The sequence below is a fragment of the Haemorhous mexicanus genome, chromosome 8 (genome assembly GCF_027477595.1).
Source record: "Haemorhous mexicanus isolate bHaeMex1 chromosome 8, bHaeMex1.pri, whole genome shotgun sequence".
Lineage (NCBI taxonomy): Eukaryota > Metazoa > Chordata > Aves > Passeriformes > Fringillidae > Haemorhous > Haemorhous mexicanus.
Genome location: NC_082348.1, coordinates 19814287 through 19840489, shown reverse-complemented (window position 1 = coordinate 19840489; position 26203 = coordinate 19814287). Strand labels below are relative to the sequence as shown.

Here is a 26203-nt window from a genome sequence, read left to right as displayed (position 1 = left end):
ATATGAATTTAAAAAGCCAAGTATGAATCATATGCAGGCAGATTTAATGACTCATTGCTGCAATGGATTTAACCACAAGTGCTGATCCTGCCTGCCATTAAGATGTCTGGCGTTCCCTCTTGGATCCATTCCTCTGGAAGGGGGCCCTTTTACAGATCTGTGCTCAAGAGAGCTAAGCTAAAAAGTTAAATGACATTTAAAGCATTAAAAAAAAAAAAAAAAGCTATTTTGTCACACAAAGAATAAAATTCCAGGAATTTATTGCTATATGTATGCTTAATCCATTAATTCATCTTACAGTAGTCATGAAGTGCCAAATTGTGTGCTACATTTAACATTCCATGTATTCCCTTCCAAATGCCGTTTTACAGTGGGCGTATGAAACAACGCAGCAGTAGTCACGAAACATGGCTTGAGCATCTCTCAAGAGCTTAAAGACAAAGGTTTGTGTACAAGCTGAATAACAACATGTCAGTTAACAGGCCACTCAGCAATTTTAACAGAAAATCTTCAGGTGGAAGTTTTGCAGCGTTAAAATTCACAACTCAGACTAAACATTCTCATCCCCACTGCAGAAACAAGATACTTGCAAAGAACAAGAACTATGGTACGTAAATGTCACACGCAGGACCTGCTTCATTTCTGTCAGAAGCAAAAATTGCTAATTATAAGCAAGGACAAGCCTAGCAGGGTAAGGCTGTCAGCCTCTATTAAAAACATATACCTCAGAGTTTGGCAGTGGAACTCTATTTACCACTTGACGTTTTTTGGTAACATACAAGTTCTTCCTCCCCCCCACACTTTATAAATCCCCTTTTATTTTTATTATACCTCCATATTATTTACAGGACTTCTAAAGATTAAGTACAAACTAGTATGAAATTAATGATAGCTTGCTTTTCAAATATGTATCCCATGGCTAAATAAATACCAAGCCAATCCAAGAGAGTGATCTGGAGTTATGATTCAGAAGCTTGTGTATCTGTGATTCCAGCTGTTTTTTCACTAGCTGCAGAGGATTCATTTGATCTGTCAACAATAGTTGCCCTGGAAGTTGGAGTAGCACTATCCAAGGTGAGTGCTGAGGTCTCCTCTACATTTTCAGGAGTGCCAGGGTTGATGGAAAAGCTTCCAGCTTGAGTAATAGAGGGAAGCAAATCTGTAGGCACTGTAGATGCCTCTGTGACCAAAGGAAGCATAGGAACACCCTTGGGTGGCATTGACAGAGGCGTTATTCCCATTAGATGCAGAGGCGGCAAGGGAGGAAGGGGTTGCAAACCTACAGAGAAAAAAGGGGAAAAAAAAAAGGCAGTGAGCTGCTGCACAGCACAGACAGCTCCAGTGGTGTTTGTGCAGCACTGACTCAGCAGGCTCATTTCAAGCCTGACACTTTTCAGATTTCAGAACTGAAGAATCAGAGTAAATTCAGGGTTTCTTGTACCTCCCCAGAGGACTAAGTATTTAACACATTAAATACCTAGGTGACTAGGTATTTCTGGCCTTCACTGAAAATGTCAGAAACAAGAAGTTAACAAAAACCATATTACACACAAGCTTCCAATATCTTTTTGCTTGCTCCATGAGCACCTTCAGCAGTTTTGCTGAATTCAAAACAATAAATCTAATATTAGTTCATAATTCTGGCATTCAGTTCAGGGGGCTCCAATCTCCTCATCTATCTTACAAGGAAACACTTCATATTTTCTTTTACCCAAAAAAAAATATACTTTTGGCACAATCTCTTCTGAGATATAAATCAGGTAATAAAAAAATGAAACAGCTAAACACAGACACAAGTTTACCATTAGTTTACCTAAAGACATATTCCTCATCTACCTGATGTGGGCACCAACATCCACTCCCATCTCAGGCAAACATTTAATTTATCTCCTTCAGGACTCCCCCAGATGGCTCTAAATTAGACTGTCAAGGATAACTCTAATTACAGAGTTTCAGTTTGCAGAAGCACATACCAGGCTGTATCATTTCTGGAACAATCTGTGGTGCAGGTAAATTAAGTTTGGACAGATCAGTCAGGTTAGGAAGCCCTGCTGGTAATGGCATCAGACCTAAGAGAAGAGTGGAACAGTTACAGCTGAAAACTTAAAATTGTCTTTTTCTTACTGTTTCTTAGATCTTGTTGTAAGTTAAAATGTGCTTTAAATCTTGATTATAATTTTTACATGGGAGAATGCAAATTGACCTGAATTTCAGCTTTTAAGTTGCACAGTGAGAACAGATACATACTGCAGGAAATCTGGACTAGCAAATACATAATCCCAAACCTCTCAGATTTTTCTGAGGAAAGCAGAATCTTATTTGAGAATTAGAAGGTTTGCATTCCAAATTCAGCTTTCAACAAAGGTCGTTGTTTCACCACAGCACTTTACCAGAAGTTCTCCATTCCCAATTTGAGTGGCAAACAATAATGATATGATTAAATACACAGTATTACCTGATCCCTAATATTGATCACTCTGTTATCAGTCTTTTCTACTTAGTTCATGACTAGAGTTAATCACAAAAATGTATATCAAAAGGCAAGACAAAGGAACTTTCAAAGCCAGAAAGGACTGAAAGTAGAAGAGAAACATACAATGAATGCAACACATGCCCTTCCATCACTGTTTGCTATGGAACATCCTTCTGCTCCTGCATTTTCCACTTAAGAACAGCTTCATTTCTGGGACAAAGGCTCTATTTGTACTTTGTGTTTATTTCAGAAAAGGCTAATTCAGAAATAAACTGTTACTACAGTAAGAAGACAGAGAGGAGAAAGTCAAAGTAAGGCCACTGTATAGAGATTTTGATTAAAACCCAGTCATCTTTACCTACCCATGAATTCATTTGCCATGAAGGCTGACATAATCTGATTCAGAGAACTTTCAGGTCAGCTATATGCAAATTGTTTGTTGTTTGGTTGGGTTTTTTTAAGTCTGAAAAAAGCTAAACTTCATACAAATTCACTCAAATTTTAAGGCTCCAGTATATTTAGTAAGAACAATTTCACTAGTACGTCCATGCAAATTGCAAGAAATATTCTGATTTGTTTTAAAAAAAGCAATGATACTATTCAGAGAAAAAGGTGAACAGAAACCTTGTATTTGCAGAGTTTAGGGAAGGGGTGGATTAGGCAGCTGGGGAAGAAAAGGACAATAATCTTTTTCTTCCTAGATAAAATAGAAAACTACTAACAAGTTCAGCTTCTGTGAGAGTTCTCTGCCCTTGTTTGCATTGAGCTCTACTGAGCTCTACTGCACATCTTTTCTGTGTTAGAGGCTGTACCTCCAAGCATTATATAATGGATACACCTTTATCTACCTGTCTCATAACAAGCAAAACATAAAATACAACTCCTTCAGTGTCCTGGAAGGCACAATCGAGTCCTGTGCCAGCACACCAGTGCCACAGCAAAATCCTATACAATCCTTATTTTATCCCTCTTGAATACTTCTGGAATAGCAGTGTTTGAAATGTTCATTATTATCAGGAAACAACCACACTGTAGAAAGACTCTAACTTGTATTATACTAGTTTACATTCCTATATAATTCAGAAACAGTAACTGCAACATAAATTCTATATTGTTAGCCCTGTATTTATATTAGAATAGTGATCAAGCTGAGTGTTTAAAAATGGGTTTCCTAAAATGTTGCAAACAGCAAAGCAAAACATTCCTGAGAAATCCTGAATACTGCATCCACTGTGCAGGGAACTCTAAAAGGTAAACTTGTAACTCTTGTTGCCACATCACTCTTCTGTGCCACAGACATGCTGTGAACATTGTCCAAGAAAAATAGTTCTTCACACTGTAAAGGTTTCATAAAGAGAGATCTTAGATGAAATGCTTAAGTTGTATGAAGTCATATCCTCCCCAAAAAGCACTGGAAAAGGCAGCTCTCTTCCCTTGCTCCCGTAGGATTTCTGTTTCAGAAATGTTGTAAGAAATGTTACCTACGCACCTGGTAATGTAGTTGCTGGGTTAACTGGTGGCACAGAGGTAAGGGACTGACTGACTTGTGGCGGTAATAATGGAACTGTTGGAACACCTGGTGGGGTACAGAGGGAAACAACATTGATTTTAAGCATACAACACTTCATCTTCTTTCCCTAAGGAGTACAAATAAATAATTGCTTACAGGAGAATTACTATTTGCCTTAACATTAAAATGCTGATACGCCAAATAGTATTCTAAGAAATACACATGGCATTTTTAATAGAAGTTGTTTGCAACTATTTTGTGAGCAAGTAAGGCACAAATCCAGTACATTAGACTTTTTTGTTAGGAAAAATTTAGGAGAAAATTTTATTCTCTTTTCTGCCATCTATTCAATTAATTAGAAACATCTTTGAGAACAAAAAAGTCCAAAAAGCCATGCACTTCAGCTCAGTTCCTTACAATACCAACCTGTGTTGAGAACATTACTGACAGTAGTTGAAGGTGAGTTAATAGAAAGTCCTGAGAGACTCTGCTCAAGGCCTGCTGACCCAGGAGGGAGGGTGGTTGAGGGATTAACTGATGATAGCTGAACCTTATTGAAAGAGAAAAGAAAGTTGCATCATTAGGGTTTGTTTCTACATGAACCAAGAGAGGCAGAAAAGCAATAAACATCATCATCCATTTTTACCAAGGCAAAGGCGAGGGACCACAACTTACCTCTGTGAAACCATCTTTGAGGGGACTGAGAGATGCACTAGGCAACTGCCCTGGGAGAGAAATTTTCTTTCCCTCTTCAAATGGGCGAGTAGGTATCCTATGCAAATATCCATAACCAATGCCACATCCTAGGCTTTTAAAATATGAAGATTTTTAAGTCAGGTAAGTGAATTTACAGCTACAGACTATAGCAAGCAACGCATGAACAACTCAAGACACCAACAAGGTTCAAGGTAAATGCTGTACATCCTTCCCCTCCTGCCCCCACATTGCCTCACTTTCTATGGAAAAATAATCAATACAAAACAATTGAAAAGAAATTCTGTAGCTTTAGCAAATACTCAGCACAAAATAAAATTCATTATTATTTAAACCAAGCAGCTATACCAGGTATACAGCTTGGAATCAAACTCTCAGTTGTTACTTGCAGTGCTGTGTTCTGGCTTCAAGGATATACCACAGGCTAATGACTATTTAGAATTTAATGCAGAAAGAACCATTGCACTTTCTGCAGTTCTGCTCTAGCTAATTTACTGATATACACACCTCTCATTAGTAAGTGTGTCTGAATTTCAAGTAAATATATAATTTGAGGAGATACACTTTTGATATAAAAACACTCTTTCCATGTCTTTAGGGAAAAGTTAAATCCAGCAGTTTTCAGGCTGGTGCTATAAGAAAGTTGCCCCATCCCCTGTAACACATTGTCTCCTTACCTGCCTTCTCCACCCCAGGCAGAATTTGGAGTAATCACCACTTCCCGACAATTATCTGTGTCTGTGTTGTACACATAAAGTTTTAATGGTTTTGCTTCATGTGTTTCAATAAGAGAAAAGAGATCTTCAGACTGCAAAAAGATAAAAATGAGTAAGGGCTTTCCTGTCCTTATTTTATCATTTGGCATTAGATCGATCATCCTTGTCCTGACTTTCTGTAATGGACTCTGGTAACAGCCACGTTGCACTTTTTGCAGTGCTGTTGTTTTGTCAAAAGGCCAACTTTAAAATGTGTTTTGCTAGTACAACTCAGAAGACGTGGCACAACCCAGATTTCAAATCTGCTATTTAAAATATTAATTTTAGAGTACAAAAGTTTATATCTGACTTCATGAAGACATTTTAGAGCAGTTCTTATTTCCAGGATTGCCTTTAAGAAGAGGCACCATGCCAGAGCTCCTACCTCTTTGTATCTGATGTCCATTCACACTGAATAGTGACAGAGCCAGGGATGTTTCAAACTGCCCTGGTACAATTGGGTTTTTAGTTTTTAAAAAATAAATACCTTATTTTTTTATACTTACCTCATTCATGACAGTGTCTGCTCCGATGATATAGTCACTATGAGGTCTAAGTCCAGCTAATGCAGCAGGAGAATTTGGCTCCACTTCCTAGTTTTAAGATGGAAAGTTACGAAACACTATGAGAGTGTCAGGGTATAGCAGAACAGACAGATAATGCACTTCACACAAGCTCAGTGTCAGACAAACTGGTCAAGTTTCAACTCGGTAACGAGCTAATGAAACACTGGCTTATGGCAGTCCCCTTCCATATGTTCTGTTGTACCAAACACAGTATCTCTGAATATTGTACAAACCCATTCATTTAAATACAAGACTGGACAATACAGTCACAAATATGTATTTGCGCGGGAAATGAATTTGTAGAGAATTCTCAAAGTCTGACAGAAGGTTCAAAGAAGGTTCAAAAGCCTTCCCAAATCCAAAATCAATCAAAGCCAGTTTGATCAATGAGACCACTCTGATCTCATGACTTGTTAACTGGCATAATCCGTGCAAGTTACTTTTCAAGAGAAAGACAGAAAGCCAGTAATGCGAATACTTCCAAGTGCATACGTACCAAGACGTGCCAGACGTTTTCATTAGCCCCATCAAAGCTGCAGAAGCGAATGCTCACCCCCAGCAGGCCCTGCCCACCCCACATGTTGCTGGGGGTTACGGATGTTTCTCTCAGCTCCAGTGTTTTGCTACTGTACACAAGCATTTTTACAGGCTTTTCAACGTTTGCTTTCAGCAGGTCCTTGAGAGTGTCATTGTCTTTATTCTGCAAATGTTTAAAAAAGAGCTTGGGTCAGTGTTTGACAGAACAAGCATTCACTTCTACAGCAACACTTGTATTCCAAAGGTGCTACACTGCACATTACCAGAACATGTATTAACAGCTGCTTTGTAACAAGTTTCCAGTCCCTTCACAATTCTAGAATACAGCTCTGGAAAACCCCTGGGACTTCACAGTAACAGGTCATACTTTCCAAAAAGGAAAACACTCCAGCTGGTTCAGAGGCTTTCCTGACTCTAGGCATACTGGCACAAAGCTTCCCACAGCTGGTTTTTTCCACTGCTATGATGGTCTGTTGTTTGATGATAGCTCTGCCTGGAAGCTCCCCCGGTGCCTCCTGCTCAGCCAACAGCTCTGACAGCAGCTTTTCACTCAGCCTCTTTGGACTATGGGAAGTTTGTGAGCTCTCATGGAAGCAAACAGAACTAGGAGGGCACTAGCATAAGCCATGAGGGGTGGATCAGCAGGCAATTCTGTCTTGGTGCAGATGTCTGCAGAGAGCATGTCTGTCTTATCCTCCAGCTAAACTCAATAGAACTGTTCCTACAGGGTGAAGGAAATCAATTCCTGATGCAGTTTGCCTTCCTCATTTTAAAGTACGAAGAAATATTTTATATACATTTAAATAAAGCAAATCCACTGGTTTACCTATAAGTAGCAGATTCTCAACACATTGTTTATAGTCAAAGTGATAAAACAGCAACACACTTACCAATCTTGAACCATTAATGGACACGATAAAATCAAAGAATGGCTCCAATCCAGCTCTATGCCCTGGGGAGTTTTCTTGTACCTAACAAAGTTAAACAAGAATTTAATAAAAGTGTTCCAATGCTGATTCATAGATTAGAATTATATTTCTACTTTTGCCAACTATAGTTCTAGAAGCTACTAATGTTTGTATATATAATTTTAAAATATTCAAATAAAATCCTATAATCTATAGAACCAAAAAATCCCTCCCTTAAAAATAATGAAATACAGATATTTCAAAAGAATTAGTAATTTATAAATTGAGGAATAACACACAGCAGTAGCCACTCCCTGGGAAAAGCAGTGTTTAACAGCTGCATCAGATAAGTGGTAAATATTTGTTTCAAGAAAGGAGATTATAGTGAAAAGACAGGGTTAATGAATTCTGAAAAGGTTGGTTAAAAAGTACTATCTTTCCACAGTAGTACCAACGTTAGACCTTGCTTTTATCTTATGCTTACTAAAGGAATAGGAGAGTCACATCTGTAAGCACAGGCTGTTATCTCCTGATGAAACATCACTTGGTGACATTCTTGAGACACAGAGGGCATCTGTACACCCAGTGAATTCATTAACAGACCTTCAAGTTGCAGGAAAGGGACATGCAATTTTGCAGCCATGGCAGCTCAAATAATTCAACCACTCCACTAAGACAAGGCCTAAGTTTTGGATACACACTACTCCCAGTAGCTAAAAGTATGCTTTTAATTCCCAATAGAATAACTGAGATTTTGCCAATGTTATTTTTTCACTATTGCTTGCATTGCTGACAATGAAAAGTAACTCTAACATGGCTGTCAGATTTTTCCTACAGCTTTTTTGGCAAGGACACTCTTTCTGTGTGGAAGCTGATTCATTTTACCCACTAGCTTTTTCTTTTATGTACTACAATCACTGTCCAAAAAGATCTACAAAAACATTCCCCTTTACAGTGCGGTTCTTTACATTACACATTATTTTACCTGACAGAAGTGGTAAAAATGTATTTGATTGTTCCATACTGGCCTGATTCTGCAGGAACTGAATTTTCTTAATATTTTCTTTCTTATCTAGAACAAAATATTCTAATATGGAATTTTAAAAGTGCTTGATTACTAATAAAACTTCTAGAATTTTATTTATCTCTACCCAACATGTTCATAAAATCAGAACTTGGAAAAAACTCAGATTACTTGTGGGTAACAGATGCCCAAAGCTTAGAACATTAGTCACATAACCTAAGTCTGGAATTAGTAATTCCAGACTCACATCACACACACATTGATTGCTGTCCAAAAGTTGTAAAGCAGCAAAAAAGTACGAAATCAACAACATCCCAAAGTAGTAAGAATCACTTAGGCAACCATAACATCCCCAAAGTCCACATTTATAATTTCTAACTAGGACTTGAAGTGTGTCTGTAGAAGTGTCTCTCTGAGATGTCTGTATGCTCCTTGGAGATAATGTCCCACAGCTGGGGTACAGGTTCTCTCCCTCTCCAAGCACTAGGTATATGGAACCACATCTCCCAGTCACCAAATACCTGCAGTCCCTCTAAGAGATCCAAGCTATCGCCTCCATGTTACTTACTCAACCTGTCTGTTCCAGATGCCTCTCACCAAGAACAGCCACAGATCCCACACCAAACTGTGCACCAGGTAATAAGGTAAAAGTTTAAGCTAAGCTGCATGGGGCAGATACTCTGGCTCCAGTTGCACAAAAACTCCCAGCACACTGTGGATTTGGCTTTGGCATTTGTGGACTGTTTCTTCAAACTTGCAATAGTATACGACTACCTGAGGACAGCCTCCACAAAAAGAAATTTTAGCTTAGGAGAAAAGCCACAGAGAGGCTAAAATTCACTCTATGAATTGTTCTTCCCAAATTCCCAAAGAAAAAGCATTTACTTACTACACTGAATTCTTGAGACCTCCTGGTCAAAGAGAGATTAAACAGTTTTTGAAAGGAGAATTAAAAACTCTGCTTTCCTATAGACATGATCCATAATGGTATTCTCAGACATGCAGTTTCTCTTGTAATCAAGTCATTCAAAACCTCCTCTCCTTTCCTGGGTTTGAGTAGTGATTCTAGGATGAGTTTATGCTGTTTGCTGTTCTTCCCTCAGTTTAGAGAAGTGACATGAAAATACTCTAATAAACTCTCTCTCTCTCTGTTATTCCACCATCTATTGCATAGGTCATACAGGAACTTATAGTTTGTGTTTTTAATGAACCTGACATGCAGGCTTTATACCAAAATCAAATCAGCAGATGGTTTCGGAACTTTCTGGGAAAACATTTTCTGGGAAAAAAAGATGTAACACGTGTTAGTTAAACCTCAGCATTAACAATCAGTAATTCCAGCATAACACATCAGATTTTTAGGACTGAATATATGTCATGGCCTTGAAATTATGAAAGGCCAGACTTCATCTCATTCAGAGATTTTCCTCCATTTTTAAATGAATTTCTTTGAAATAAAAAACCAAACCATCCCAAAATGACAACAAACCCCCTGCATCCTGACAATATCCCTCCCTAATGATCTCCAAGAGATTATATCCTGAACACTGTGAGCCAAGAGTGGCCAGTATTCAATAGAGCTACTTTCTGAAATAAGATGGAGTATATACAATAAATGAGAACTAAATATGTTCAGCATCCATCAATGTCAAGCTCACTGACACCTGGGATGGATAAATAATTTACTTAGAATACCAAATCTATGTTCTGCCCCAAAATGATGAAGGAACTGAGAGAGTTTCCAAGTTCCAAATGATTTGTTTGCAGAAAATATCTTCAGACATTGAACTCCTTGCCCCAAACCCATCAAAATCCTGAACACCTCTGCATGGTTTGTTTCTAAGTGGGCATGTAAAAACTACCAGGAAGCTGTAGCTGAAAGAAATGAAACCCTTATAGTTGTGTCAATCACACCTCAGAAGCAGGTATGCACATCCTTTCTGTCATCCTGCCATGCACAGGTTGTCATAAAGCTTCCTATTTCCCTGGCCTACCTCCACTGATGGAAAAGCATGTTTACACCTGGCAGTCCCAGAAATGGCACCCAGAAATTCTGAGCTCATTCCACATGAAAAGTCTCCTCCCTAAAGAAGTGACAGGCTCAGCCCTGCACGACAATCACACTGACCCCATACAGGTTTTGTCACACCATCTTACTTTCAGTCACCACCTGCCCAATTCATCCCCACCACACAGTGCCAAATGCTCAATGCAGCTCCCTGCTCCAAGCTCTGTGGTCAGGAGTCTCTTCCAGGAGCTACAGCAACAAAGGATAACCAGGGACCTTAGAAAATACAAGGACACAAATGATCCCACCTCTATTAAGGATGGAGATAATAAAGATTCTTTGGACATGTACATAAACTCTGTGCCTCCTGAGCAATTTGGCTCTACGCAGCTTTGCTGGGTGCCCAAGTAGGTATTTAGCAACTTGCCTTTGTAATTGATAATTGCTGAGAAATAAGTAATGTAATTTACAACAGATGCTACTGCAGGCAAGATACCATCCCCAGCAGCTTGGGCACCCCGATTCTCTGAAAGCCAGCTGTTATTTCAGAAATACAAGTCACAGACCTGTAAGGGTAAATAGCATGATTTTCTAACAGAGACAAACAGTGGCACAGCAAATACAAAGAAGCTGTGGCAACGTAAGGCCAGAGCTTTTTAAGAGCAAATTAAGAAAACCTCTATCAAATACTGAATATCAGAGGGCAGAAAAGGGCCTCACACAGTGCTGCAGGGTTTCAGTTTCTCACCAAAATGACAGCAGGGCTGCTGAGTACATAGATCACACACTGATTTCACTTTTAATTCACTCTCAAGAATTAAACAGGAAAAAGGTTTCGAGGTCAATACACCAATTTTAATTTGCAGCCCTGAAAAGACTTTCTTGGTAAATGAAGTTTTTCCCTGCTAAACACTGTTCCCAACACTACCATTCTATGCCTACACAGTACACATTGCACATTACATATTTTAAGAAGTCTGCTCAGCAGCACAGTGGTCACAATTCGAAGCCCCAAGAGAGCAGTGCAACTGCAAATGAAATTAGGCACAGAAATGTGCATTTTTCAGAGGCAGATGAAGGCTCTGACCACTTCTGAAAGTCAGCTACCTTATACTAATTTTTTAACTTCCAGAAACTTAGCTTCAAGCATTAAATACACAACTTCCAAGGCTTTCTTTTTTCCCCACATAAGAAACTCTTCCCAGTATTCTACTTTATTAGCAAAGAAATACTGAAATGCTTTTTTGTAGATCTTCCACCCACTCCATAACTGGCAGTAAAATTTTATTATGTATCATATATAAGCAATTCCTGCTCGATCTGTAGAATCTCTTCGATTTCTGTCAGTTATTTTAATACATTACATTGTATAACTGAATTTAATTTCTTGATGAAACACAGTTTTCAAAAGAAAAAGCTCTGTAAGTTTTTAGTAAGAAAACAGATTCTATCTATGTGTCTATGTAGATAACCTTTTATTTTAGCACAGAGAATTTAACTCAAGCTTTTAAAATGTGAACCTCCCTTAAAAGATCACTTCATGCAACATATTTGTATCACTACTACAACAAACTGAAGCACACAAACAGGAGTGGAAAATCTAAACTTTGGGCACTGCTGCTCAGTATCTTTTAGGGAGAACACCACGTAACATGGCAGCACACAAATTTCTCACACATAAGAATTCTTACATAGACTCTTACAACAATTTAGTTTGGAAAAGACCTGTATGATCATCGAGTCCAACCAGTAACCCAAAACTGTCAAGTCCACCATTAAATCCAACCCAAAGGCCACATCTACATGTGTTCTGAATGTTTTCAGGGATGGTGATTAAACCACTTCCCTGGGCAGCCTATTCCAATACCTGGCCATCCTTCCCCCAAATCCAGTCTCTAAATCTCTCCTGGTGTAACCTGGGGCTCTTTCCTCTTGTTTCATCACTTGTTACCTAAGTGAAGAGGCTGACCCCCACTTTGCTGCACCCTCCTCTCAGGGAGTTGTGGAGAGCCATTCAGTCTCCCCAGAGCTCCTCCTCTCCAGGCTAAACACCCCCAGCTCCCTCAGCTGCTCCTCACAGCTTCCTCCTCCTTCTCTGGACCTGTTCCAGAGTCTTCAACATCTCATACTGAGGGGCCCAGAACTGGACACAGCACCCAAGGTGTGACCTCACCAGTGCCCAGTACCAGAGGACAATCACTGTCCTGGCCCTGTTGGCCACACTATCCCTGATACAGGCCAGGATGCCACTGGCCTTGGTCACCTGGGCACACACTGGCTCAGGTTCAGCTGCTGTCTACCAGCACCCCTGGACCTTTTCCACTGGACCACTTTCCAGTCACTCTGCCCCCAGCCATTGGGATGTTGTGACATCATCTACTAGCGGAAAAAACTGTCAGGTCATTACATCAGCCTGGGCAAACTACAGCAGTTTCACACTGCTGAGCAAGAAAATTACTCAAAATTTTCCTTCATTCTCTTTTGAAGAACAGAAACATACACTGAGCAATACACAGAGTCAGCCACTTGGTCTAATCAGCCACACACCTTATGTTAAAGGAAACTTGAGGAGAGCTGCTTCAAACAAATTACTCATTACTAGGTCTACTTATGAAGAAACTTGGGCAACAGAACACTTGGCAACTTTTTCTCCCTCTTATTAAAAAAAACCACAAAACCCACAAAAAAAAAAACCAAACAAACAAAACAAAACCAAAACCCCTACATTTTAATGTCTAGAACACCAACAATGCAACCCAGAGCAACTTCTGCTGTCAAGTATGCATAGGATGACATTCTTTCCTTTGACAGTTCCTCAGCCCTGGAAGGTTCCTAATTCCCATTCCAACTGTACTGCTGATAAAGCTCACAGTGAAAGCAATATTGCACTGAATATCAGCAGAAGTAGCCAAAAGAGTTAAGTAATCTGCAAATCTTACATTGAAAATTAATGATGGTAGTGCTCACTTGCTGCATATATTTCTGTTCCTGTTTGAAGTGAGCAGAGAGACTTTTTATTAGTTTTGTGGGGAGAAAGCATGTACAGTCTAAAAGACTCACTGTAAAAAACTTGTAACTTGCAAGAGTCTCAGTCTGCTCATCCCTCTGGCAACTTGTGCTTGGCTCCTACAGTTTCACTGAACAATGTAATCTCTTTGTTTCATGGCCGTTTAACACATATTTTCATTTATCTGCCTTACCCAAACAATTTCTTCCAGTAATTGAAAATTTTTTCTGACATTTCTCTTGTTTTCCCACATGTAATGGAATCTTTTACACAATCACTTTACATTATTTACAGAAGTTTGGTGTTATCAAAGAAATCTGATCTTACTTAAATTAGATCTCTAACACTGGAAGACTACTGCTGTTTTCCTTCTACCATTCTCATTTACTTCATTAAAGTACTGAGCTCAGAAGGAAAATGTACTTGAGAGTAAATGAGAACAAAAGAGCAGTTTTGCTTGACCCCAAGTTCTACTGAAGGTCAATCCATGCAGACAAATAAGCACTTGCAGAGCTCCTCCAACAGTGCAAGCCCAGTGCTGTCTGTAAGAAGCTTACTACAGAATGGCAACTGGAAAATTAAACTTGGAAAAACTACAGAGAGAAATTCTAGTCACATTAATGCATGCCACATGCATTTCAATAAAAACATCCCAAATGATAACTGTTAGGCTGGGATCATGATGCAGTTTAAGATTTGTCCACAGACATATAGTAATCACTCATTATCATGGTATCTCAGGGAATCAGTAAAAAGACAAGGCAGTGAAAAATAGAGATATCAGTCTTTTTACAACAGCAGGCAGGTCCTTTCCTGCATTTAATATAAATAAGGATGGAAATCAACTCCTTTAATGTGCACCTCTCAATTACATTTACAAAGACTGGCAAAGACTGCAATTTTGAGTCATAGCAAAAACATCACAACAAAAAGTGCCTAAATGAAAACAAAAGGTGCCAGATCCAAGCAAGATTACAAGAAAAAATGAGTACATTCTACTTCATAAAAGAGATTAATCTCAATTTATTAACATGCTTTAATCAAACAGTATGAACTCATAAATCTGATATAACTGATACTTTAACTGCAAAGTACATGCTGGTTTTACAATTCTCCAAAGTAAAAAGTTAATGAAATTTACACTGTACTATGCTAAAAAAAGAAAAAAACTCTGCCAGTTTTACCAACCAGCAGGAAAGTTTTTGTGGGGGAAAAGGAGAAGACAAAGTGGACTAACATAAATTAGTAATGCTAGACTTTTATATACCGTTAATATTAAAAGGGAGGAAAAAACCCACCGTGACTTTAGTCCATACATAAACTTTAACAGAATGTTTGGATTTGATCAGAACATCAGTATTTGCTTCTCAAAAGCAGAGAACTTATGGCAAAGGCTCCAATTCCAACAAACTCAGCAGCCCAGCACGGAAGCCAGAGTGAGCGCACTCACGCTCCGGCTAAGGCGGCAAAGGCACCGTGCTGTGGGCAGGGACTGACTCCAGCAAATCCCTGTACCCCAGTGCCTCAGATTCCACAGCACCACCTGGGAGCCAATCTGCTGCTCACTGAAAACAAAAGGAAGGGCTTTCAAAAGGCTCTTCACAGAACCCCAAGAATGCAGCCTAATAAAGCATTTTGTATTTTGCAAACAAAACCAATGTACCTATGAAAAATAATACTTTCACAGGAGGCGCAGCCCTCAGGTGTTTCGTCATGTGAACACCTTGATCCGACACCCCTGAACTACTGCGGAGTGCCAGCAGCCACGGTCCGGTCCAGTCCAGTCCAGTCCATGATGCAGCGACCAGGACAAGCCTGAGGCGCTATCCCGGGAGCACCTGAGCGCAGTCCAGACTCGCGGGCTGGGCTGTGAACAGCGTCTGCTGGAGGAGAGGCCGCCTCGCCCTCAAAGGCTGCCCAAACCCAGCATCGCCTCCCATACACCAGCCCTGGCCTGGTCAAAGGGAGGCACAGCCTGGCCGCACGACCCGGCCCGGCCCGGGGATTTGTTTATTCTGGAACAATTCTTCCTCCACACTTCCCCAGTCCGGGAGCGGCAGCGCGGGCCCGGCGCACCTCTCCGCTCCCACGAGCCGCGGCGGAGCCCCGCTGGCCCCGCTGCCCAAGCGCGTCCCCGGGGCCGAGCGGGGAGCGCGGCGGGGCCGCCCCGGGAGCCCCCGGGCCGCTCCAGCGCGGCCCCACGGCGGGACAGGCCCTGCGCCCACGGCCGCCGCCGGGCTAAGTGTCCGGGCGCCCAGCCGGGCCGCGCCGCCCTTACCCGCAGGACGTGGTAGCCCTCGGTGCCGCCGCCGGGGATGTCGATGCTCTGCGAGGCGCCCATGGCCGCAAACGCGCCGCGACGGGGACGTGGCACCGCGCGCTGCCCCCGCCCGGCGCCGGGCGGGCCCTACGGCGGCCGCGAGGGGCCACGGCCGCGCGCTCCTGTCTGCAGCCGTGCCGCCCCCTGGCGGCCGAGTGCGGCAGTGCCGTGTGCCGGGCGGAGGCAGCCGACGGTGCCAGACAGGAAGAGTTAATTAATTTATTAGCTACTTGAATAAGGTATGGTAAGTGTGTGCACAGAACGTAAAGGTCATAACCTGCTGCCTTCTCTATTCCCACAGCTCTCTGGAGCTCCGAGCGCCGCTGCCCCTCCGAGGCCGAGCCGGTCGGGGCTGCGGGGCGGCGCCGGCAGCGCAGAAACCCGTCTGTAGCTGGAGCTGAAGCGGGAGGAGCAGCTCGCCGGTACAGAGAGGGAGAAATGCTGCCCAAGGGTCGAATTTTGGATTAATCCGTTTCAGGCATGCACCGCAAACTTCAGCGCGATAACGGGGCCGGTCCTCGCTGCCGGTGTTGTCGCGACACGCGGCGGCGGAGACCCGCTGGAGCGGGGAGAGCCGCCGGGCGCGCCCCACGCCGGCAATGACTGCCTGCCGTGAGCCTGCGGGAAGCCTCGGGGCAGCCGGAGAGGGCGCACGGTGGGGTATCAGGGAGCGCTACGAATCTCACATTCAGATCTTCCCTCTCCGAGAGTTCTTTGTTCCTGGAAGGCTTTTTCATACCTTGCCCATGCAGAGCAGTGCGTCCTGGTTCCGATCGCGCAGACCCCCAGAGAGGTGACCTCTTACAGGAATGCTGCTGTCACCGGTCTTTCAGTGACGCAGAAACACTATTTTTTAGTGAACCGCAGCACAGTGTTAAAGATTCTTAATGGAGTATGGAAAGGATATTCAGATTAGCGTAGTTCACTTTTGGACTAATTTCCCTCTGTATTATCATAGTGCTTCACTGCTTAGTATAAAAAGCCTTTGTTCACTGTGCTTGGGATTGACCCCGGTGCTTCCTGCAGAGATGACCAACCCCTTTCCACCCTTAACCCCCTCACTGTGCTCAGCTGTTTCCACTGGAGCAGACAGACAGTGTTTCTCCAGGCACTCTTGTCAGGCATGGCCAGTTCTGGACTCCACAAAATAGACACTGCAAAATACCTATTAGAAGCCCCTTCCCATGTCAATGAAAACTGTAAAGAAAAGATCTAAAATTTTACTTCTTTGGAAAAATAGAAAAACCTTTATAGTTCTGCCCAGCAGATCTATAAGGTGTTTGGGTCCTTTTTGGTTCTACCAGGACCAAAAAGAGGATCAGTGTTTTGCCATTAAAAAGTTACCACTTTGATGAATATGCATTTGAAAAGCTGTGATGTGAATACTAGCCTTTCACACACTCCCATTTAGCCTCTAAACAAGTAAACAGCCTTAAAACTGGGATTGGCCAAATTACAAGGTGCTGATTTTATGAACCTAACTTCTAATTACACAGTTCCCAGTAAGTAGCAAAGCCAAACCCACCACGTACAAACTTAAAGGTGAAAAACACCCCTGTCTTTGGCAGTAACACTTCTATGGCTGAATTCTGCTCCTGTGACCACTGAGAGGTGTCTGAGGGGCTGAGGAAGAGCACTCTGGCAATTTGCAGCAGCTATTGCATCCAACTGTTTGTGAAAGGAAATACAAATTATATCTACTCTGAGTGCAATTGCAAGAGTGAAGTGTTATCAAAGGAGGAATGCCCTTCACATTTCCTAAAGGTGCTGGTGGTGAAACAAGGCAACGGATTTTGCAGCTCCTTGAGTGTGCTCACACATTACACCCTCTGAGACCCAGTCAGTCCCAGCAGTCAGTTTGTCTTATTTTCACAGAAACAAAGAGATTCCATTTCCCCCTTCCTCAGGAGGTCTGTAGACGCTTCATGACTGCATGTGATGAGCTCAAAAATAGGCAACTATGTTTTTTTCTAACCATCCACTAAGAAAAAAATTAACTCTATCCCAGCCAAACCAGGACAATTGCTCAACCCTTCAGAGAAATCTGAACCTGGCCCCTCCCTGGAGACATAAACTACATACATCACTGCAAGACCTGGAATTCTTTTCCTTCAGAACTTTTGCCTTACCACGGCATCTCAGCTTTCCATCAAAGTGCTGTCACCCTTTCTGGGATTGCTCCACTTCAGCAAAGAAAGATGCCACCTAGCTGTCTGTCAATTCCCATTAAGGGCTTAACTGAAACACACAGGTTTATTTGAAGAAATATCTTTGACTTTGATCCAATGTTCTATGGCAAAAGGCTAGTCTGTAAAAGAACCAAACCAATTTTATAACCCTCTTAGACAAAATAGACAAATCTTACCTTAGAAAGAGGGAACAAGATTGCCTGAAAGTATCACTTAAGACCTAATGACAACAAACCCCATTTGCAGAAATTAACTAACAAATATAACCTACCTGTTCTTTTACATTTGTATCTCAGCAGCTGCATTTCAAAAGTAATTAAAGTTAATGAGCTGTGCTTTATGGTAGAATCATGAAAACTTAATTGGAATAATTAGTTGTGAGATAGCAAGTGCATCTTCCTGGCTAACAACATGTCATCATTTGATAAGAATAATAATGAATTTAATAAATAAAGCAGGGCCCTTCTAATATGTTAATAAAATAACAAAGTAGAAGGCACACATGTGCAAATGATGAATTATTAGTTTGGAGACTGCTCACAATTGTCTGAGGAAGATGGATGGGGAAGTGGCCTTCTTGAAACTGTCAGCTACAGCTGCTGGCTAAAATCCAGTTTGCAATAGATGAAGCAGCCACGCTGACCTTTGCAGAGGATGTGCTGCAAATGCTTCCAGCGGGGCCAACATCCTTCTGCAGAGCATGAAGAAAAGCAACGGTGCTTTCTTTTCTTCTCCTTTAACCCTTCTGTATTATTGGTGCTGGGCAAACAGGAATGAAAATGGACAGAAACCCAGGCATGTGTGGCAGGACGGGAGCTACAGTGAACAAATCAGTCTATTGGACCCAAATCACTTAGAGGCTAAGACAGGCAGAAAATTATGATTTATTGCAGAAACGGTTTTAAGCTCAAACATAGATATGCACACCACAACAAAAGCTTCTGAGGCATTATTAAGAATCCGTAAGTAAAATAATTTTAATTAATGGGTGCCTTTAAAATTAAATTAAGTGAACACTGCCAGAGTCATGGGAAGGCCTGCAGTAATAAAAGAGATTGTCCCAGTAAGCAAGCACTAAAGGAAGGCTACAGTTTCAGGTGGAAATAGAGCAGCAGTGTGCAATGACTAAGAAGCAGATGGGTCATAATATAACTCTTAGTTTTATCCCCTAATCAATATATGACCTCATTAATTTCAGCTCTTTATGTAATGCCTGATATGAGGAATTGCAGTTCAGAATATCTGCTTGTTGACTTCAGTCCCAGCAGAGCAGGGCTGGGCTTGGTAGGAGCCATAAAGTGTCTGATGTATGTCTAAGATCAAGCCATATGTTAGCAATGCCCAAGGAGATTTTATCTCCTTTGCAAGCACATAGGGAACAACCTACCCTTACTTGGAAGGCATCCACCTGGCTGTGCACCCGCAATACTTAGAATTTCACAGTAACAGAAGCCCTAAAGCACAGGCCCTTCATCTCTACAACAACAAAAATGCACCTCTAGATCACAGAAATGGCTGGTAAAAGCCTCCTGACAACAGAGAAACCACACACCCATCCACTGGCTGCAGGAGTACTCACAAACACTCCCCAGAGTTTTAGACAATGGAGACCAGGAGCAGTAGATGCTTTGGAACTGATGCAATATGAGAAGAAATAAGTTAGCAATGGTCAGCATACCTGCAAATGTCGGGGGGTGTGAGACTGAACCTGTTCTTGACCTGCTCCTGGAACAGCTGTGAAAAGATCAGACCATGTGTGAATGTTAAGAGAAATTAACAGTGAAGCACTTTGAATGGAAGCCAAGCATCAGTGAGTGTCTGACCAAACAAGAAAACCTGAAACTCAGCAGGTTATGGTTAAATACTACGGTCTGATGCTCTAGAAGTTAATTAAGTACAGAAGTAATGTGGGGCTTTTGAAAAGCTGGATTCATGGTCATTAGTTGCTATGCAGCTAAACAGGGAATGAAATGCAAAGGAAGAAGGCACTGGCTGGACAAATTGTTCTTCGGAAGTTTTCCTGGTGAGAATGCTGCAGGGCTGGTTCTCCCCTGGTGCTCCACGAGGCACAAAAGACCATGCCAAACTCACAGAGCTTAGTCTTGACCATTTGACATTTTTTACCACTCTAAATATCTATCAATTTCCATTGCATTATGGCTGATTTACAGTAATGCAGAAGGGAGGGGAAGCAGTTTCACTGAGACAATTAAGAGTGACTTGTATCCAGCAAGGAAGGAGCTGGAGCTCATAAGCCCTCAGTTGAAAACTCTAAATTGGTGCTGTTTCAACACTTGCAGCAGTCTTCTGCATTGGGAGGGAAGGACCACAATGCTTCGGGATCAGTTTGAGCACATTGCATCTCTGTGAGGGGAGTGCTCTGTGGCAGACAGCTGCCAGAATTGCTCTCTGCTTTTTCCCCAGAGCTCCCAGCATGGGCACATGTTAGAGCTGTAGTCAGTGTTGTCATGCTCTGGTTATTATCAGGAGCAGTTCCTCTGGCTGCTGTAATTTGCACCAAGGACTGCAGATGCCATCAACGGATCAGAGAATTGTAAAGGTAATCTACAGCTCTCTTCCCCAAGTCAGTTGAGACCAGAATCAAGACTTTTGTTTCAGAAACCAGAAACTCAGCAAAACTAATTTGTGGAGGTCCTATTAATAGGACACAGGAAATTACCTAAAGCCATCATTACTTTAACTCCTAAAAGCGATTGACTTGGCTGTAATACAGTTAAACTCTGTCTTCCCACAGCTGCTGGAAACCCAGTAGCTCTGAGTTAGACACTGGCAAGTAGTTTTCACACAGATCTGAGAGGCACAGCTTTGACTGTTAACGATATTATAGCCATAGGTTTCTGACAGAATGGCTTGTTATACAATTTTTACTTGCTACGGGGGTTTCATCTGAGACTTTAAGACTGATTAAGCTCAGAAATAGCCATCTTCTCCTAAAAAGCTTTGAAAATGTGTGCCTGAATATTGGAATGGGCTTAGTAAAATCATTGTCCTCTCTTTGTTGCCTCCATAATTACTTTAAACTTGCAATCCTTACTCTAGCTTGTTGTCCAATCTCATACAGACATCAGCCCCCAAATTCTGGCCTGAAGCATAGTGCTAAGAATTTTTACAGAGTGTATTATGAAGAGGAGACATAATAGAGGAGAATAACCTTTAAATAGATGTATTCACAGAAAAAGATGCACTGGTGAATGGTTAAGAGAGGGCACAGAGTTTATGACAAATGTCAGAATGTTTCAGAGATTCTCTTCATTATTAACCAGGAAATAACACAATGTATGTGAAATCACTGCTAAAAAAGAAAAACAGCCTCTTTAAAATGTATTGAGCTGAAAACAGGGTTCATTATAGAAACACAGATAGAATCTTAATTATAGAAGCAATTGCATAGGCTAAGGTTCTGGCCATCCAATTTAGGAATCACAATGCAAGTATTTAAGAGGCTTAATGTGCCTGCTGCTATTCAGCTGTAGATAGCAGCTGGCTTTGGGAGTACTGCAGCTATGGATGTTGTGAAGAAGGGTTCATAATGAAGGATCAATTAAGTAATTTCCAACCAATTCATTACATGATACTTACATGAGTTGTCAGTCATTTTTGACCCAAGTGGTTAGCCTAAAATCTGGAGTTTTGGGAACTGCTTATACTAAGAGACTTTGTTGATAGTCAAAGATTTGCTGCTGTACTCCTTTTTATTTGCCAAAGATGTTTAAAATCCTGTTTTCTTAAATACAACAAATCAAATGAGAATTTTTTTTTCTTACAGAATCCATTCTGCAGTGTCTTGGGTGCTCAGTACTTTGTATAGTGATGTGTACTACTTCAGCTTTAGTTCTATAAAGCATTTTAAATTCTTTTATAATGAATTAAGAAGTCAGCTCTACATTTTGCTTTATCTACAGTTTCTCTAGAGCCCTTTATCTAAAGTACAGACTGAAACATTAGTGACAGATGTTGGTCCACATAAAAAAACCCCCAAAACAAAAAATCTACTTTGGAGTCTCCCAACTCAAATTTTACAGTTTAAGATAAAAGAGCAGTAAGACAGGAAAGCAAATTTATAGCTTGACAGTACTACCAAACTGCCAGAGTCCACTGAGGGATGTTTAGAATAGGTGTTGATGAAGACTCTTCTAGAAGAAATCAGTACTGGAGAAAGTCTTACACTACAAACCCCCTGTATTTAAAAACGAGTCATATATAAAATCCTTTAGTGTCCTGTCCTGAACAGGGTCCCATTTATTGAGCCTGACACAAAAGTCCTGCTTGGAAAAAAGTCCAGATCTTTTCTGTAGGCTTTACAGAGTTATTGCAAACACATTGAACATTGAAAAGAGAAATTACACCTGCCCTGACAGATTTGACCAAGCAGAAATGCCAAATATAGCTCTTGAATATCAGGGATAAAAGAAATCCCTGTGATGGTTTCATCACATATTTGATTTTATAGCTTTGGCTTCATAGGCTTGGTTGTCAGAGTACAGGAGCAGTTCTAAGAGCTGTGAGAAACAGAAACCACCTTTGTACTGAGGCAGAGTTACTGGAGAGTTGCCTCTCCCAGAAGCTCTGTCATTTTCTTCTACATCCCTAAGTCCAGAACTGGGCCCTTCTGAAAGCAGGCAGTCTGTAAACACTGTCTTGTGCTGCACGTGTGCTCTGACTGGGCTACTGTGCTTTTGGCTAACCTGTGACATGTGAATAGGGTGAAAGAGAGAAATGCAAAGGTCCTAGAAGGTCCTTCTTCACAGAAAGAAGGAATAAAACAAAGATTATCGCAGGGAATTTGAGATAAACCGGGCAAATACTGCACTCAGACTCTGACACAAGGATGGTCTGGCCCCATGGGCTATACACATTCACAATACTCCTCTTTCCTGCCCGCAGAGCTCCAGCTCTCTGACAGCCCTCCTAAGTGCATTCATTAGTCACACAAGGGCACATTCCTCCATCTTCTGGACAGCTACAAACTAAGCACCATTAGCCTCTTTCCAGCCAGACTCAAAACAATACATTGCTAGCTCAGAGAAAGCTCAATCTGCTTTAGCCTCGGGAAAAGACTCTTTTAGTCTTGGTCATATTTTTGAATTGTTTTCATCCTGACATGTAATATGAAAGGTTCCATAACTATGCATTTCTTAAGTTATTTTTAATCCCCCCCTTCAGAAAAAAAAACCCCAACAAAACCAATATTCAACTCCCTGTCCTTTATCTTTTCTTGCCCTGAGAAGTCTTTTGTGATTAATTTTCTTCTGCCTCAATAGCTGACAACTTCTTTCCTGCAAGTCTTAAGGAGAAGGATTCTATCTTCCACAACAAGGAAATGTATTTTTTGAGCTTCTGCTGGCATTTATCACATCCCTGAGAAAGCAGGAGGTCTCTCCTTGTGGACATTATTTAATTTTAGATTAGGATTGGAATTTTGAATGCAATTAAAAAAACTGGTGATGTAATACATGTCATGGGAGTGGCAATCCTCAAATAATGGCCTTAAAATCCTAGGAAGAATACTACTGAGTAGAATTATTCGTTAGGTGGAGTTTGTTAAAGCCAGATGACTGTTCTCTTAATGAGCTCTTGCTGGAAGGATCAAATAAAATTGATTAAGAAGAGAGCAAAATCCTAGGATATAATCAGATCCTATAACCCTAGCCAGAAAGCAGTGTCAATCCAATGCAGCACCCAAACTTTCTCCAAAAAATTTTGGAATTTCTGTTCTCTCACATGTACTAATGAGAGCAGCTAGAAGCTGGAGCTTAGGTTAATCCTTCCTTTGCTGGCTATATGAGTGCTCTTGGCACCACTTCCATAGAGGAAATGCTAAAGGACTTCCGGGGTGAATTAGCAAAACCAGTGAGTTATAGCATGAGAAAAAGTGCCAGAAGTCATTTTCACGGCCACCTAGATATGTTAAACTAAGTTAAAGAGCAGTTTATGACAAGAATCACTGTCCCTGGCCAAGCATCTGTTTGACATGGTTTCCATTTCACTGCAGGCAGATGGAGCTCTCCCTGCTTTCTGCAGTGTCCCGAAGGCAGCAACTGAGGATGGCACCCATGTGTTGAGCTTAAAAATCAAATGAGCAGTTTGTCATCTGAAATCACTGCACTGAAAGCCAAATGACACAGAACAACAATGCTTTCCAATACTGCTGACAAGAATGATTCAATGGCCCTTGCTAATGCCATCAGATCAGATTCATTTCTCAGCAAGCACAAAGTTTGGGAAACAAGAGCTGGTGGGCCCAGCTGGGTGTGCTGGAATAGCTTTTATTTATTTTGAGATGGGATTTGCAGGTGTCAGTGCAATTGACAGGACTGGTGATATAGCACCACTTGGAAAGACCCAGCCAGTTTCTGAAGCTGCCCCTTTATTCCTGCTGGCACTGACTCCTCCTCTAGCTGCTCTGGGTAGATCAGTACTAGAGCCAAGGAGTTTGAATCCTGCAATACTTCCTTGAATATATGGACCAGCTTTTATTCTATAACACACTGTGAAGAGTGTGGTGTTATTCACATCAATGACTGAACCTTAACCGTGAGGGCTTCCTTCCTTCTGACTCATGGGATAGTGTTAGAGTGTGACTTTAGAGAGAAGTGATATACAAGGCATTAGCTAGGACTTTCAAAGATGCTTCTGGAAGATGCTTTGTTTGTTTTCAGGGACAGACACCACCTACCAGGTGTATTTCTTTGGGCGCCTTTCTCAATAGGGTGTCAGATTCAGGGAACTGTGTGATGTTACATGGGGCTTTTAACCTCCAACACAAACTTGGGTGTTGTCCTAGGCCCAGACACTCCTGGAACAGGATTTTGGGCCAATAATCTGCTAAGCAAAACAACATCAAGGATAGAAAGAGTTAAAAGGCTGAAGAAAATTGAGAACAGATGATCATTTGAAATTTTTTCCTACTTAAGTCAGCATGAAGGGGAAAAATTGCAGTCACCACAAAGAGACTAACAAACAGAAGCACAGAGGAAATTGCTGCAGCCAAAAACGAGCAGAGGAAAGGCAGTTTACCCACTGGCTTTGATGGAAGCCACATAAATGCTTAGAAAAGGAACATAAGAGTGCTGCAAGAACCAGAAATTGCAGGCTAAGGCTCTGATCCAGCAGGAGCTGGAAGGAAGCACAGGCTTACAGCCACAGGCCTGCCTATAGGCAATTCTCAGATCCAGGTCTTGAGGTGAGACCTGTCCTCACCCATACACCTGTGTGCTCAGTTTTGCTCCCCTGGCCTTCTCTCCAACTGCTTCTCTTCAATGACCACTGAAAGCCCAGCAGGAAACAGAAAATCTGCTGACTGGGGGCTACTGGCACAAGCTTTAGAGTTGTAACTTTTCATATTAGAATATCAAAGGCAGTGGGTCTATTTCCAATATGTCTCCATTTTGTAAAGCCCATTTTGTCTTTTAAAATATACAATGTTAGATTTGTAGGGGGTTTCTAGCTCATCTCAGTTTAATCTTGTTTTATCTCCTTGTACCCTCCCTGGTAAAACTGGCTACTCCATTTTGCTCAATCTTTAAAATGCCCCTTATGCAGGGACTAAGCTGGGAAATATGAACTGGAAAGTAACAATTTTAAAGTCTGATCAGTGCAAAATGCAGTCAAAATGCGGAATTACAGACATCTTGGAACAGTGACTCTTACTTGTTACAGTTGTTTCATTTTTTTTTTTTTATACACAATACATGACCTAACTCTGTCATAATGAGAAACAGATTTTAGAGAGCTTTTGAATTAACTACTGTAATATGGGTAACAGCTTAGATAATCCTGCTCAGCTAAAAAACAAACAAAAGAAAAACACAGGTTAGTTTCTAGTTGCCTTAAAAAGCTATGATTGCAAATTGTTCAGTCCAAAGTGTAAGCAAAGCTGTTGAACCAGATCAAAACACAACTACTTGAAGAACACCTACACAATTTTGGAAGACTGTCTCAGTCAATACCAGTCATTCATGAGGAAGTCCAAGCACATCAGGCACAGAGGACCCCATCTCCTTCCTCTTCAATATTTTCTCTGTTCTTAGTGAAACTCCTGACTCTGTATAAGATGGTTCCAATGGTTAACCCTTATCAAAAATATTAATATGATAGAGGGGAATGATTTTATTTCTCCATTGTAAATATACAATACAATTCTTTGTCACCTGTGAGATATTTCCAGCATG

General features: G+C 41.3%; 1 protein-coding gene across 1 annotated transcript; it reads right to left on the bottom strand.

Annotated features, from left to right (window-relative positions):
• Window positions 1-243: 243 nt before the first annotated feature.
• Window positions 244-15917, bottom strand: GORASP2 (golgi reassembly stacking protein 2). Its single transcript, XM_059853077.1, has 10 exons — window positions 15781-15917; window positions 7446-7526; window positions 6515-6718; window positions 5959-6045; window positions 5375-5505; window positions 4659-4791; window positions 4410-4533; window positions 3963-4049; window positions 1974-2069; window positions 244-1279 (listed from the first exon to the last, which is right to left on the bottom strand). The coding sequence occupies exons 1-10, from the start codon at window positions 15841-15843 to the stop codon at window positions 960-962; spliced, it is 1326 nt and encodes a 441-aa protein (XP_059709060.1). The 5' UTR covers window positions 15844-15917; the 3' UTR covers window positions 244-959.
• Window positions 15918-26203: the final 10286 nt, after the last annotated feature.

Bases quoted from the DNA above. Each gene is read 5' to 3' on its own strand.
- GORASP2 (XM_059853077.1), bottom strand. From the start codon at position 15,843: ATGGGCGCCTCGCAGAGCATCGACATCCCCGGCGGCGGCACCGAGGGC. The intron at 6,046-6,514 runs GTACGTATGCAC...TCTTAAAACTAG, and splicing joins AAAACGTCTGGCACGTCTTG to GAAGTGGAGCCAAATTCTCC. The intron at 4,792-5,374 runs GTAAGGAGACAA...ATATTTTAAAAG, and splicing joins GCCTGGGGTGGAGAAGGCAG to CCTAGGATGTGGCATTGGTT.